The sequence below is a fragment of the Eptesicus fuscus genome, chromosome 16, assembly GCF_027574615.1.
Source record: "Eptesicus fuscus isolate TK198812 chromosome 16, DD_ASM_mEF_20220401, whole genome shotgun sequence".
NCBI classification, from domain to species: domain Eukaryota; kingdom Metazoa; phylum Chordata; class Mammalia; order Chiroptera; family Vespertilionidae; genus Eptesicus; species Eptesicus fuscus.
In genome coordinates, this window is record NC_072488.1 from 7,777,689 (window position 1) to 7,793,673 (window position 15,985).

General features: G+C 42.4%; 1 protein-coding gene across 2 annotated transcripts in view; it reads right to left on the reverse strand.

Moving 5' to 3' along the window:
- The window catches only part of LDAH (lipid droplet associated hydrolase), an 85,577-nt gene that overhangs the window by 57,028 nt on the left and 12,564 nt on the right, over window positions 1–15,985 (reverse strand). The window contains exons 3-5 of one of the 2 annotated variants that reach the window (XM_028140353.2): window positions 8,972–9,115; window positions 3,350–3,519; window positions 1,698–1,753 (exon numbers count right to left, since the gene is read on the reverse strand). In XM_028140353.2, the coding sequence (XP_027996154.2) occupies window positions 1,721–1,753; window positions 3,350–3,519; window positions 8,972–9,115 (347 nt within the window). In that variant the 3' untranslated portion in view covers window positions 1,698–1,720. Of the gene's footprint in view, window positions 1–1,697; window positions 1,754–3,349; window positions 3,520–8,971; window positions 9,116–15,985 lie in introns of those variants that run through there. The other variant, XM_028140347.2, reaches the window with a different exon arrangement.

Genomic DNA, 15,985 nt, shown 5'->3' on the forward strand with positions numbered 1-15,985 from the left:
AGAGGGGTGGGGGGACTTCAACAATGTAGCTAATTGAAACCAGATAAAGCTTTTGAATAACAAAAAAAAAAATCATACAGATGGTCACCCTCCACCCCGGGTGACCTTTATGGACAATTTATTGCACGAGTTATTTTCTAAAATGCACCCTTCTTAAGAAAACACAGTTTCACACGCCTCTCTGAAAACTCTATAATCACAGCGTGAGTTATGTGTCCACAGACTTGAAGGTTAAGCTCATGTTTTCTCTTCCTTTTCCCTTTTCCCTACTATTCCTACAAGGGCAGGAGCACCTGAAGGTGGAACAAGAGTCAGAAAGTCCTAAAGCTGAAGAAGTCCTAGGAAGCTACACTGACCTTAAGGTGCCTTGTACTTCTTTCCCGACAGACACTGTGAATGAGAGTCAAAAAGGGAGGTGGGCTCAGAACAAATGGGTAGAACAACTCTTCTCACAGATGCATGAGAGAAATGATGCACTACATGCAGAACAGGTGTGGAGCAAACAGACAAAAGCCCCATGAACAGGTCTGTGATTAAGTTAATAAACGGAAGGACAAAAAGTGAATATTTTCTTCCTGGTGTCTATACAATAGTGTACTACTCATCAAGGTTCTCCAGAGAAGTGGAAGCAATAGGAGATACGTGGAGATGTATTATATTATATGGAGATTTAGTGGAGGAACTGGCTCATGCAATTAGCCAATCTGCCATCTGCAAGCTGAGAAGCACGAAAGCCAGGGGTGTAATCAGGCTTCAGAACTGGAGGTGCCACCGGTGTGAGCCCTGGAGTCTGAAGGCTTGAGAACCCGTAGACCCAATGACCTAAGGCAGGAGAAGGTGGATGTCCCAGCTCAGGAAGTGAGAGAGAAGGAATTCACCCCTCCTTGGAGTGTTTGCTCTCTTTTGGCCCTCAAAGGATTGCATGATGCTCGACCACAGGGTGAGGATCAGTCTTCTGTTCTCAGTCTAATGCTGCAAACAATAACCTCCCCTGGAAACGTCCCACAAACTCAGAGGTATGTTTTACCAGCTGTCAGGGTGTCCTTACCCCAGTCAGTTAGCACATAAAATTAGCCATCACAAACAGTAATGCTATTATTATTCCAAATGTGCAAGTACTCTTTTAAACATGTTTTTAAAGCTTTAAAAACACCCAGAACAAATAATAACGAAAATTATATTTCATATCAGTTTGCTACATTTTATTTGACAGGACCAAGTCACTTCCTAGACTGGGACATAAGTTATGTGTGTGTTTCTACATGCTTGGTTGTACACCACACTAGTGAAATCCTAACTGTAGGAGTGGTGGGACACGGCCCCCGGGGATCCTTTCCTTCTAATGTTCATGCTCTAGTGTAATCCGCTCCTCTTCGGTGAGGGCTGGACCTAGTGGTTTGCTTCTAACAAACAGAATACCATACAAGTAATGGGACTACCATTTCTGCAATTAGGTTACAGTTGTGACTTCCATCTTGCCAGGAGACGCCTTCTCTGGCTCTTCTCCCACACTTGCTCCTCCCATGGGTTAAGGAACTGATGGTGGCATGCAGCCAGCCATCAGGGATGAACCAAGACCCTCAGTGTAACAACCTTCGAGGAACGGAGTCCTGCCAACAACCAGGCAAATGAGCTTGTAAGCAGCTCCCGCTCCACTCGATTTTTCAGATGAGACCTTTTGATTAAAGTCTTATGAGAGGCCCTCGAGCACAGGACCCAGCTAAATCATGGCCAGGTCCTGGACACACAGAAACTGTGAGAAAATAAACATGTATTGTTTTACATGGTTAAGTTTTGGAGCAGTTTGTTACACAGCAGTAGCTAACTAACACAGCAGTTAACCTAATGACGGAGGTAATAATCCACGGTCATTTCCATAATAACAGTCACTAATACCTACAGCAAACTTTTAACTGCTAGGCACCCTTTGTAATTCGTTATATCATTCCTCAAAAAATCCTTTAAAGAACATATTACCCCCATTTTACAGATGAAGATCAGAGGTACAGAGAGACTCAATAAATTGTCCAAAGTCACACTGACAAAACATGACAAAGCAAGTATTTGTGGATATATCTGAACTTCGGTGTGGTGCCAGGGCTCACAGCAATTGTGCAAACAGAACCACTCAGTGGCAGGGCTTGTAAAGATGGTAACCTCCTGACATAGAGGAGAGTCAGGAGGCACAGAAGAGAACAGAAGCCATGCAAAAGGAAGGAACCACTTCCTACCTGGCCTCCTGATGCCCATGTTCAATGGCACTCATGCTCCCACACACCCTGCAGTTACTTAGCGGTTATCACACCCATGGCTTAGTCTGTCTCCTCCTTCAGACTTCAGATTTTCTTACCTCAAAGACTGCCTCATTCATTGGAAAGTTCTCAAACCACAGCACGAGGCTTGATATATGGCAAATATTTAATACTAGAGGCCCGATGCATGAAATTCATGCAAGAGTAGGCCTTCTTTCCCCCAGATGCCGGCACCAGCTTCCCTCTGGCACCCAGGACCTGGGTGTCCCTCCGGTACTTGGGACCCGGGCTTCCCTCGCAGGCCCAGCTTCGTCTGGAAGGATGTCAGGTCTAATTAGCATATTATGCTTTAATTATTATAGAAGATGTTTGTTGAATGAAGAAATAATTTATGTTGTGAATTGCATCCATTCAATGGGTTATTTCAATGGTATGTGTTAGTGACAGTATGAAGCTTTGTTTTGAAGTCTCTTGCAGTTCACCCTTTCCTGAGCACTTTCAATAGGTCGCTGTGTCTCCAGTGTCTCTGGCACATAGTGGCACCTAATAAGTATTTCTGAATGAATGAATGAATGAATGGATGGATGAATGAATCAATGAGTCTCAAAAAGCCTGCCAAGCTATAGAACTGATAAGAATTCATACTTAGGCCTAAATAAATAAAGACAGCTGTTTTCCTATCAATGATGATGATAAATTTTCTTCCTTTTATAAAGAGGCATGAACATTTGCAAAATACTCTCCCAAATAAAGGTAGATTCTTGTCTAAGTCTTACCTAGTGACCGCTCTTAGATATTCTTTCATAAAAGACAACAAGTTACACGCAACTCAAGAACTCCAGATAACCCAGATTAAAAGGCATTCGGTTGGAAAATCCCTACCTCCTTCAGCATTATTTTTTCAAACATGGAAATTGCATGAACATACACTTCCACAGGCCCACAGTAATACGGGAAAAAGGATAAAGGCAGCTGCCAAGTATCCTCTATCTGTTCCATTTGTCAATTAAACAAGAGACACAGGGACAAAGGAAAGCTGAGGGGATCTGTGCAAGTGCACAACCGGGCGCCTACAGCCGCCGCCTGGGCACACTTACCGGGAGCTCAGGCGCGCGCTTCAAAATCTGGAGGGCAATATAGCTGCCTATTGAATGGCCGATGACCACCAGCTTGGTTTCCTTTGGCACGTGAGTTCTCAGGAAAGCTACCTTATGTTCTACTTGACCACGGAGTCCATAGATGTCCTTAATTTCTTGAGCATTTGGATCTAAAACCAAAAATATAAGCATGTTTTTTATTCAATAAGTAATAAATTCACTGGGAAAATATTTTTAAAATAACAGTAATAGTAACAGTAATTGTAATTACCAATCACGTAAAGCCTACAGTGTGCTGGCTAGCACGTTAGGCACTACTTAGATTACCTCAGCAACCCCGGATAGGAAGTATCAGTATGTTCATTTTACAGAAGCTCACAAACATCAGGTGATAGAATGACAGACACATACTTATTGAGTAAGAGGGGGAGACTCAAACCCAGGTCTCTCTCTCCTCACAGCCCACCAATTTTCAAATATTCCAAGACTTTTCAAATATTCCATGACTATTCCATAAATATTCAAATATCCCTAAACTATTATTAGTTTAGGCCCATGGGTCTCAGAACCCTCTGCAGGATTTGTTATAACACGGACTGCTGGGCCCCACCACAGAGTCCCTGGTCCAACAGGTCTGGGCCGGAGCCTGGGAATCCGCATTTATGACTTTCCGGGAGATGTTGAAGTTGCTGGTCCTAGGGCCACATGCTGAGATCCACTGGTTAGGCTAATTTATATTCTCAATAAACAACGAAGAAACCCCATGACATGCTTCATTTTTTTTTTTTTTTTTTTTTAATAATCTGTTTGGCTGAAGAACTCAGACTGTGGAAATGCTGTAAGCTGTTTCTTTTAACCAGCACAGTCCTGACCTGAAATAGCCTCTCGTCCTCTCACAAATGAACCGTCCTCTAGATTCTTCAAGACTAATTAAAACTTTATCTAGCTTATCTTCAAGGAAAAGAAATGAGCCTTCCTTTGCGTTTGACCAGTACTCCACTCTGACTATGGCCCTTTCCACAACCGTACGGGTGCCTGTTCATTTCCTCTCTTCGGCTGTGAGCTCCTTGAAGGCAAGGTCCATCTCTTCACCTCTGCGTCCTCTGTGACTAGCACAGGGTATTATTTATTTGATTAGCAAAAATAAGTAATTAGGGCAGTGTTAACTATCTAAAGAGTAGTGTATAGCAGAATCTTAGACTGTTATACAATTGTTTGTACTTCTCTATAGTTTAAAAGACTTTCTCGAAATAAAAATTTTAAAGTAAGAATGCTCTGACATGCCGCTCCTCGCTATCCTACATTAATTTTATAGGGAAACCACCGTTCACTTCTTCCTTACTCCCAACGGAATAAAAAGCGCCTAAGGACTTTATCTAGGTTCGTGCTAACCACGGGAGGCAGGGGATGAGCACTGTCTCCGGTTCTTTGCGCTTACTTAAGTCACCGGTGCAAAGGTCTCCCTTTCACAACTGGGCCTGGAGTTTTCTAAGCTGACGAGAAAGCACACTCTCGCCGTTGAGGCCTCGACTGGCCCCGGCTCCCTAAGTATTCTGTAACCTCCTTGTACCTAAACATTGGTGGGATTCTGTTAGCCTTCAAGGCATGCCGCACAGAGAGGGGATGGTAGGCAGGCGCTATACTCAAAACCGCCACCTTACTCAAAAAACTTGGTAAACTCCAAACATGTCTTATAGAATAGTTTTTTTAATTATTATTCTCCAAACAGATGGTGAAAGACAGGGTAATCAAATTATGCTTTCCACTTGACTAAAACCAATGATCTGGAATTTCAACGGGGGAAATGATGGGGGGGGGTTGGGTGGGAAGAGAGAGAATAATAGTGAGAGATGGATTGATTCAGCGAGGAGAACATAATATTATAGACTTAGCAAATAATAAGAGCAAAAGGCATAAAAGTGCTAGGTGTAATTTTGGATTCAGCTATGATGTCCATGGCTGCCTGTGGTTACAGGGAGAGGCAGAACAAATAAGGTTGGAGAGGAAGGCAGAGACTGGATCAAGGAGGACACTGAACATCACCAAGGAGTGTGGACCCCACAGTGTGTGCAGTGAGAAGATATCTAAGGATTGTGACTGGAGGGGCAGTGATCTGGCCAGTGTCACATGACCTTACAGGCATTGCTCCTCCCTAGTCCTGCGGTGCTTCCTCCTCCTGTCTTCCCGGGGGCTGGAACAATTTGCTTGTTAACTCCTCCCTCCTACTTAGAGACCTCCTCGTTCATTGCTAGTGACTGTGAGCCCCTGAGACTTGACTGTCTGATTGTCTCCGCCTCGGGCTCATCTAGTCATTCCACTTTTAGCTCCAAGTCCTTCTGCTAATCACAGTCCTGGCCAGAGAGAAAGCTCTACTGGGTTTTCTCTTGCTCTTTCAGGTTTGAGGACTGGAACTGGAGTGGTTTAGTGTTTCTTTGGATAAGCACGACCCGGGTTCAGCATTAGTTGAAAGACTGTGTAACTTTTTTTAGATAATGTTTTATCAGCTGAAACTAAACCACTATGATTTCCAGCTTTTATGTTATACTTTTTGAACAAATGACTTCAAATAGTTGATAATGAATCTGCCATCAAGGAAGCTGACTCTACAGTAAATCAAAGCCAGAAAGAGCTTATACTTCTAATTCCTCAAATTTTCTTTTCACACTCTTTTTCTGAGTCACCCCCTTCTGACATTGGTGAACATCTGTTCTCCCAATTATACTCAATTTATGAGCGTGATAATGTGGTGCAGCGAGAATATTATTTCCAACTGTTCATAATTCTAACATGTGCTAATATGAAGCAAAACATACTTTTAACACTTGATGTATGGTTACAGCTTATGTCCTTTCTCTCAATGATTACATATATTTCACACCATAGTTTGCACATCAGAAAACCTGTACTGCAGAATAATAATCTTGGATGATGAATAATATATCTGTCCTGACTATCCAAAGCAATGTACTGTAGCATGTATTCGCAAGCATAACCTCCAACATGTAAAACAGATGAAAGGGTGAATGGGGGGGCTAGGGAGGCCCAGAGCTCCACCTGCCCGTCCCAGAACTTTTGGGCTACTCAGAGCACGATGGACCGGCACTAACCCGAAAGGCGGCACTTCCACTCTTTTGGAGACCTCCGTGGCTCCACACATAATAACCTAGTAGGTTGTCCATAAACCCTTGAAGTGATGAGTTACCCTTTCACCCCCTCTAGAAACCACAGCTTCCTTGGCCCTGTGGTGGCCCTTTGGGCTAATGCCTCTAGATGGCACTGTTCTCATTAGGTAGCAAAGGACCCAAGCTTTAATTACGAAGTCATTACCTCAATAGTACACTAGCGGCCTAAGCAATAAGCATACTCAAACTGAAGTTATAAATAACAAGCCATCAATTCAAATCACGAATTAAAGGCATTTCCCAGAAATTCAGGCACGTACCAGGTGGCTTCTCCTGGTTTTCCGCACCAGCGTTTGCTGGTGAAGGTCTATGGCAGTGGCTCTGAAAACGTGGTCCCAGGACCAGCAGCATCCACATCTCCTGGGAACTTGTTAGAAATGCAAATTCTCAGGTCCTACCCCCCACACCAACTGAAAGGACCTTCAGGGGGTAGCGCTCTGTAATCTGTTTTAATAAACCACCTTCTGGGATTTTGTCCCATGCCCAAGTCTGAGAGCCCCGGATCTAGGGTTGCCCTTCAAGAATCCATTTTCAGCTTTCCAAGTTGCTATTCGTGTTCTGCTAGAATGTTTGCTTTATTGAACCTAAAACTGTCCGTGGGCATAAATGAAAAAGTAACTTAAGACAATAAAAATGTATCTTTTACAATATTTCATAGCAGAGCAAGTATTTGCTGTACATTTTATTCACTTTCAGTCACATTTCAATATGATGGGTTGTTGAAATAGATGTTTTTCATCAAGGCAATAACTGAAACATTCAGTTTCATGTCACTACTGACCTTAGAATCACTCACTGCTAGGTAATCAATTTCTACCTACTTTTCAAAGTATACCCTAGTCCCGTGGTCGGCAAACTGCGGCTCGGGAGCCACATGCGGCTCTTTTCCCCCTTGAGTGTGGCTCTTCCACAAAATACCACGGCCTGGGCGAGTCTATTTTGAAGAAGTGGCGTTAGAAGAAGTTTAAAAAATTTGGCTCTCAAAAGAAATTTCAATCGCCGTACTGTTGATATTTGGCTCTGTTGACTAATGAGTTTGCCGATCACTGCCCTAGTCTTTAAGCAAAGTGTAAACATCTCTTAAGTAGGCTGTATTCCTAGAGGGATACATACATACACGGGCACATACATGTAAACAGAGAGAACAAGACACTATGAAAGAGGCACATAGAAGAGTGTTTATGCAAGCATTTGCAATGAGTTCCTTGTTTCATCTACACTCCATTTATCCTGTCACAGCAGGAAAAGGGTCACAGACTAGAGGGTATGACCTGCGACCGTGGAAGGTGTAATCTAGAAATCAGCTCAGAGCACTAAGCCTGACAACTCGGCCTCATTAGTACCCAGCACTCGCTGGGGTGTATCAGGGTGACCCACCAGCAGCACTCGCTGAACTGAAGACTGAAGTGCTGGCTTCCTGCTGAGGTCCTGCTACTCACGAGCATCCCACTTAGTTCTGCTGGGTCTTCCCGTCCTTGAAAAATAAGGGTTCAAGGTGGGATTTGATGGAGACACTTTTAGGTCTAAGATTCCAGAATTCTTTTTTATTTCTTGAAAACTATTTTTTTTTCAACAGTGGAAACTTTCCAACACACACAAAAGTACAAAGAGTAGTAAAATAAACCCCCATGTACCCAGTGTCCACTTACTACAACGATTTTTTTCTCTTTTTCCAGCTTTCCTGAAGTATGATTGAAAAATACCAATCATAGATATTTAGGTTATACATGGGATTACTTTTAAAGGTGCACAGTGTGATGACTTAATAAACATATACATTGTGAAATGATTACCACAATCCAGTTGATTGATATATCCATCACTTCACACAGAGCAGGTGAGAGCCTGGCATTGAGGCTTTGATTAAGGAGGCCTCCATTTCTAAAGACACTCATCTTGAATAAACATACAGCCAGCTGTACGTCACAGTGACTAGCAAAGAGCAGACAAAGAACTAGGCCACCCCACCCCTGAGGTCCCTACTCCACCAAGTCTTTTGAAACCCATGCTAGGTCTCTTCTTTGTTTACGCCCTAAGTCCCCAGGCGGTCAGCAGGCCTGTTTATCACTTATTCTCCTAAGTGCCAGTAAGAGCTTCTTTAGAGCAAGGACCAGTGCTGAGGAGCAGGGTGTATGGCTTACAATGATTTTTCTCCACCATCCCTCTTAGTACCACTCTGGAAATGCAGTGCATGCTCAGCCAATATACGGCTGATTACTAGTTGGTAAATGGAGGAGTCCTAGACAAATTGTTTAATCTGCCCAGATTTTTACAGAAAATTACCTGGAGAACAATGAAAATGACTCTAAAAATCCCAAAATTACCAAAATGAGGCATCATGGGCCCAATGCCACAGGCAGAGGTTTCCACTGGTGTTAACTCTTAACCTTAGCGGGCTCTCCCTCACTGTAAAGGAAAGCACATGTTGATAAACACATACCGTCCGAAGCTGCAAGAATCTTCTTGTCTTTGGGGGCCACCACATGCCCAGCATGACTGATAATCCAAACTGGGAAGCGTCTGTTTACTGACGAGTATAAAGCCTTTGCAAAGGGCACATAGAAGGCAGAAAATCCTGGGTTACCTGAGAAAAGAAGCACAGGCCTTAGATTAACCAAAGCGGTAACACTCACCTAAGATGACGTGCAGAATGGAAAAGGATTTTTTTCCCTCCAACAAATCCAGTAACATTTACACATACATGTCAGTTTTAGTATCCTTTATACTTCAAGTCTGGGAATGATCACTTAGACAATATCTGCCCCTGCTTTGTTCTCCAACTGTTTCACATCAATTCTTCCTCCCCATGCCTCAACTTAATAAATGAAACCACCAATCACAACCCAAATACTCAGGTCCTAACACCAGGAGTCACTCTTGGTTTCTCCTTGTTTTTCACATCCAGTTCACCAGTAAGTCCTGTCAACTTGGCTTCCAAAATACATTTCAACTTTGTCCCCTTCCCTCTGTCCTTATTAGCACTTTCAGTTGGGTTTCCTGGACAGCCTTCTAAATGGGTCTTCTATTTCGTCCCCTTGAAGTGCACTCTTCAGAGCACCCAGAGGGTTATCGTCAACCCTCAGGTCAAACCACAGCAGTTCCCTACGTAACCACCTTTCCGTGGCTTCCCATCGCCATCCGCGTGGTCTAAATCATTAACGCTCCTGTGAGCCCCTTCAAGACTGGACTTTGCACAGTGGCCAAGCTGCATGAAAACAAGTTAGTGTTAAGAATCATTCACAAAGAGAACTTTAAGGAGGCTACTCAGTGTTCCCTTGTCATTTATCACAAGTATTTATATTGTAAACAGATGTATAGTTTGATCATTTGGGGAAAAGACCATCAAGTAATACAAGTGGATTTTTCTTGTGTACGTACAGAGGTATTTTTGACATGGGTTTGCTACGGAGAAAGAACAAATAAATGGTCTTTTAAAATAGTCAATCTGACACATCTTTAGGGAGAAAAGACAGTAAATTGGGGTTTTCACCTTGGGATCATCATCCTTATGTCCTGATAGGTACTAGTCCATTTCCATCAATATCTATTTCTCCAAATCAATTTATCTGTTCTTTCTCCTGGTAGGTTTTCTCCTCTTGGCACTCACATGACATGGTTTTGCTGCACTGATTTCTTCATTGTCTGTATCTTTTAGTTTCCTAGATAGGTAATGCAGCAAAGCGGATTAGGGCACAGACTCCTGGGCTGGAATCCTGGCTTTGCCACTTACTAAGTGTCTGACCTTTGGCAAGTTGTTAAACCTCCATGGGCCTTGGTTTCCTTGTCCATAAAATGAGGATAATAATCATACTATCTCATGTGAGAACTAAGTGAATTAATGTAGGTAAAGCACTTACACACTGCTCAATACATAAGTGCTGGACAAATGTTAGCTATTCATATTTTTCATCACAGTCTAGCCATGATGGCAATGGATGATGGCCTTATCATCCACACTGCTATTTTGTTTCTGTCACAGTGTAGTTCCAAATTGCTTTTTGTTATGGTGTTGGTACCATCTTTGCTAAATAGGTGAAAACCTCCTCAGGGGCAATAATATGCTCTTTGCTCAGTTGACTGGCCACCGTGTAGCTAGAGAGAAAGAAGGGAGGAGGGTGTATCAGGAAGGGGGCTCTTCCAGTATGGTGGATGTGAACGACACTGTTTCATGTTTTATTATTATTTTTCAATATATTTTTATTTATTTCAGAGAGGCAGGGAGAGGGGGAGAGAGACAGAAACATCAATGATGTCCCCTGCACGCCCCCTACTGGGGATCGAACCCGCAGCCCAGGCACATGACCTTGACTGGAATCAAACCCGGGACCCTTCAGTCCATAGGCTGATGCTCTGTCCCCTGAGCCAAATCAGCTAGAACCATGTTTTATATTTAAATCTTCAGTGAGTGTGGGATATTTTTTTAGTATAAAGTACAAAGTAGCAATCCAACTTCTTTCCAAGTGATTAGCCAAGTGTCCCGAGTCCATTTATTATATAATCCATTCTTTCTGCATTGATTTGAAATGTCTTCTGATCCAATTCTGAATTCTTACACTAGCTTGCTAATTCTGATTCCAAATAAATTCCACTTATTTTTTTCCTTTTCTCCTCTGCCAGCACCAGACTGTCTCAATTACTGCATTGTGTTTTGAAGGTACAGCAAATCCCTTCTCTTTATTTTTTTTCCTAAATTTTCTAGGCTGGTCTCCTAACCTTTGGAATTATTTTCATGAGTTTCAATTTTAAAATAGCTCTTTGGAATTCAGATTGAAATTTCATCTCATTTATACATGAATTTAGAAAGATTTGATATATTTTTACATTACTGATTACAACCTCAGAATGTGTTATGTTTCATATTCAAATGTCTTATGTTTCTCAGCAAAGTTCTATAGTTTCCTTCATATGGCCAGAGAATATTTAACATTTGTAAATGCTATAACTTATTACACGACAGGCAGTACTTAAGTGCTTTACATATATTAACTCATTGTCCTCACATGAGGTACTACTATTATTTCCATTTTACGGGTAAAGAAACTGAAGTACAGAGAGGTTAAGTAACTTTCCCAAGTCACACAGATGACATGTGATCAATAAATATTTGATACTGAAAGAACATTCAAAAGAAAATATTAATACTGAATTTAAAAAAGAATATAAATTACCTGGCGTAGGATTTTTTATATACCCTGTTTTACTTAATCTTACAGTAGCTCTATAAAGTAGTTGACATTATCATTAGGAATAATAAATGGACAGCCACTTGTACAATACCAGGTACATAGTAGTTGCTAAATAAATGGTAGCTACTATTACTATAATTATTATACTTTAAAAAACTTTTATTGAATAAATTAGGCATGTAACATTCTGTAAGTTTAAGCTGTTGGCATGTTAAAACTGGTCTACCATTAAGGAGAATTCAAAGATAACAACTACATAATTTAGATGCAATAGTTACCATGACAGGACGGACATATAAAACCATGAGCACCAAATAATGGAGTTGCTATAAAACAATATTTTTTTAGTTGCCAATGATTTATTGACTACTTAATATGTGGAAGTCACTGTGTTAGGCACAAGATAGAGAAAGGCCTCTTTGTAATTTACATTTTCGTAGGAGAATATATACACATAACTAAATAAGTAAATAAGATAAGAGTGTGATAACTCACTCCTATGAAAGAAATAGGATTGCCCGGCTGGTGTGGCTCAGTGGTTGAGTATCGACTTATGAACCAGGAGGTCATGATACATTCCCAGTCAGGGCACATGTCCAGGTTGCAGGCTCCATCCCCAGTGGGTAGCTGATCAGTGATTCTCTCTCATCATTGATGTTTATATCTCTCTTTTTCTCTCCCTTCCTCTTTGAAATCAATAAAAAAAAATTTAAGAAAAAAAAAAAAGGATGATGGGATAGAGAAGGAAAGAGATTAGGGAGGCCTGAGAAAAATGTCTGAGAAGGTGGCATTTAGCTAAGACCCGAAAGATGGAAATCGATCCTGTAAGGATTGGAGAGGAAAGCCTACTAGGATGGGAGAAGAACAGGTGCAAAGGCCCTGAACAAATAAAGAGCTTGGCTCTTAAAGAAACAGAGAGTCCACAATGCCGGTAACATGACGTTCCAACTTATAACAGAGGTGGACAATGTAAGGCAAACTGTTTAAATGCCATTGCATACTTCATCACTTAAACATTATGGCTTATGTTACACTTTATGAACCATGAACTAAACTTCCTGGCCAGGAAACCACAAAGCAAATTAAAAGGGTCTTGTTTATACAACCAAAATCATCAGATATATGTCTGTATATATATATATATATATAAAACTCCAGGTGTAGGGATGTTTGAAAACATTCCAATACAGTAATACAAGTAAGACATTTTATCAAAGGATATCAAAATGTGTTATAAACACATGCGTGAGCACACACACAGTCAAATGCTAGCCAGCTCTGAGCAATGCCTAGCAGAGCTGTGGTGACCCTCACAGTAACCTCGTTAACTCCTCAACATGGCATGTACACTTAATGCCTTCCAGTTAGTCCTGCAGGGGACTAGCTTCCATGTACCCAGTCAATGTGGCGTAGCATCTCTATGGAAGGCATTAAGTGTACATGTCTATGTACATTAAGTGTACATTAAGTGTACATCTCTATGGAAGGCATTAAGTGTACATTTGTCACATGGACAGAATTCTGGGCTTGTCCTTAGAAGCCTTCTGCTCCATCTTCTAATCAGTGCACTCACGACACAAGACATGTCCCATGGTTCTATTATCCCCACCTGAGAATTTTAATGATCCAATACATCCTACAGTGGGTTCTCACACTGCCTTCCTTTGCTCATTTTACGTCTTAAAGTCCAGGATAGCACTGCTTGACAGAAATTCTGCAACGAAGGTTCACTGGGAAAGATGAAACTAAATGAAAAGTTCTTCAATGTGGATTCACTCCTCATTAACATTGCTAATTTAAAAGTGATGAATAAATTTTGCTAGCTGCAAAAGCAAAGTAATTTAAAATGAAATGTTATGCCAGTCTATTCAGAAATGGATTAAACATGATGTCTATAATGGTTTAACAAACCTTGAAATACTGTCATCCGAAATTTCCCCAAAGTATAAAGAGACTAGCCTCCCAAACCCTCCCAAAGCAATTCTGAATCCCACAAACTCCTGAGCAGTACCAGCCTATAGCTCCCGTGAACACCAAGGAAAAGGGCCAAGGGCAGCAATGAGAATAGAAGGGCAAGCATACAAGAACACTAGGACACTAACTGTGACCTGATAATGTCTAAGCACTATAAAATAATGAGACTGCAAAACACGTTTCCGCTTCCCTTTCTCCAGATCCTAACCCTGGCTCCTCCCTGAGGGACTTTCTTCCTTCACTGTTCTCTGACACCTCCTACACCTCACTGAGAGCAAAGACTTTTGCAACACGGTATTCTTAGAACCCAGTACAAATGAGTGAGTGACGAATACCTCTGAGTGGGAAGTAGAGTGAGCTGTCTGTTTCACTTACCAGTTCACCTTATAACAACCTCGCCTCCTCCAAGACGGGAGCCGTCTACTTCCATCTATCAACTCTTCAGTCATTCTCACACATTCCCTGCAAGACTTGACCCTTAACCGGCAGTTTCACTTGCCAGTCCGTGACCGAGATGATTTCAAAATCTGGGTGGACTGGCCGAGCCAACACCTTTGTCCCAGAATTGAAATAATTCTGAAAGTCATCTCAGTCCAACGCTAGGCTGGTTAAACACAGCTTGCCCCACCCTGAGTTTCTGGTTCAGAAAATCTGGGACGGGGGCCAAGAATCTGCATTTCTGACAAGTTTGCAGATGATGCGGCTGGTCTTAACACCAAGTTTAAGAAGCACAGGCCTAGAACTTTTCATTGCCCAGAAGTGGTTAATATCCAAAGCATGCTACTTCACCAGCTTCATCTTCTTCCCTTTTAGACCTCACTCCCAATACACGTGCTACTTGGTCACAACGCTGCTCCAATTTTTTCTACTTGTTTTTGGTCGATAATTCCTTTCATCCTGCATATCTGCTATGTCCAACGCTGACCACTTTCCTCAAAGCCCCAACCCACCCTATGCCATCCTTATTATCAACAGATCACCTCAACTCTAATTTAACTTAGAGAGAGAGGAAGTGAGAGGGAGAGAGAGAGAGAGAAGCCTCAACTTGTTGTTCTACATATTTATGCATTCATTGGTTGATTCCTGTATGTGCTCTGACGGGGATCGAACCCACAGCTTTGGCATATTGAGACAATGCTCTAACCCAGTGGTCGGCAAACTGCGGCTCGCGAGCCACATGCGGCTCTCGAGCCTTAATTTGCCGCTCTGTTGACTAATGAGTTAGCCGACCACTGACCTAGACTCTCAATTCCAATAATTACAGGCCGTTGTTGTTCCTTGTGATTAAGCCCCTATCCCAGTGGTCGGCAAACTCATTAGTCAACAGAGCCGCAGTATGCCGACCACTGCTCTAACCAACTGTGCTGCCCGGCCAAGGTCTCAACACTTAATTAACAGAAAAAACAGAGGTCAGGGAGCAGGAACTACTTGGAAGACTCCCTTCCCCCTGCTCCATGGCAGTAACCAACTTCACCTCCTTTTTTCTAGCCTCAGGAGGAGACCCCTCCCCCAGTCCAGGAGAATGTTCCTGCTTATTTTCTCAATCCCATATTGGGCCGTGGCCTCCAAATCTCTGCTCCATCAAATAGCACTTGTCAAGCCTCTAATTTCAAACTCTCCCTCACTACTGGCAGAGCATGTGCATTTTTAATGTCAGTAGATACCAGCAGACTGCTCTCCGAAAGGACTGCTACATCGTGGCAGGTGACTGGGTGCATGTTTCCAGGAGAGGTAAACCTGAGGAGAGAGTTGGGGTCAGGACCCTTGCCCAGCTGAGAACAGAAGCGCCCGACGGAGAACGTGAGATTACGTGCTACTCAACACTGAGACTCTCAACCTCCTTTGCTCTTGGCACGAGCATCAGCAGACAGGCTTCCCCCGCTTCTCACACAGGATGCTGGGAGATTTCTTCCTGGGAACATGGAGCAATCCTAGAAACGGCTGCAGATACTGAAAGCTGGACACTCTCCAATGAAATGCTGGGTCCCTACTCATCACCCCAAGCTGAGGATGACCTAGGGCGACCGACCATTCTGTTCTGCCCAGGACTATTGTGGTTTTAATAGCAAAAGTCCCATGTCCTGGAAAACCCCTCACACCAGGATGGCAGGTAACCCTAGGCACACCTGCTGATAAGCCCCGCCCCTAAACACAGAGCTTCTAATCATTTTTTGTCTTCCTTTTAGAGATGAAAGGGCAGTCAAGGATTACCAAAACATCTGTAGGGAAACAAATACTAATGCAAATAAACAGAAAGAGCAACACAGAAAAAACTAACAAATGCAAGAAGCCAA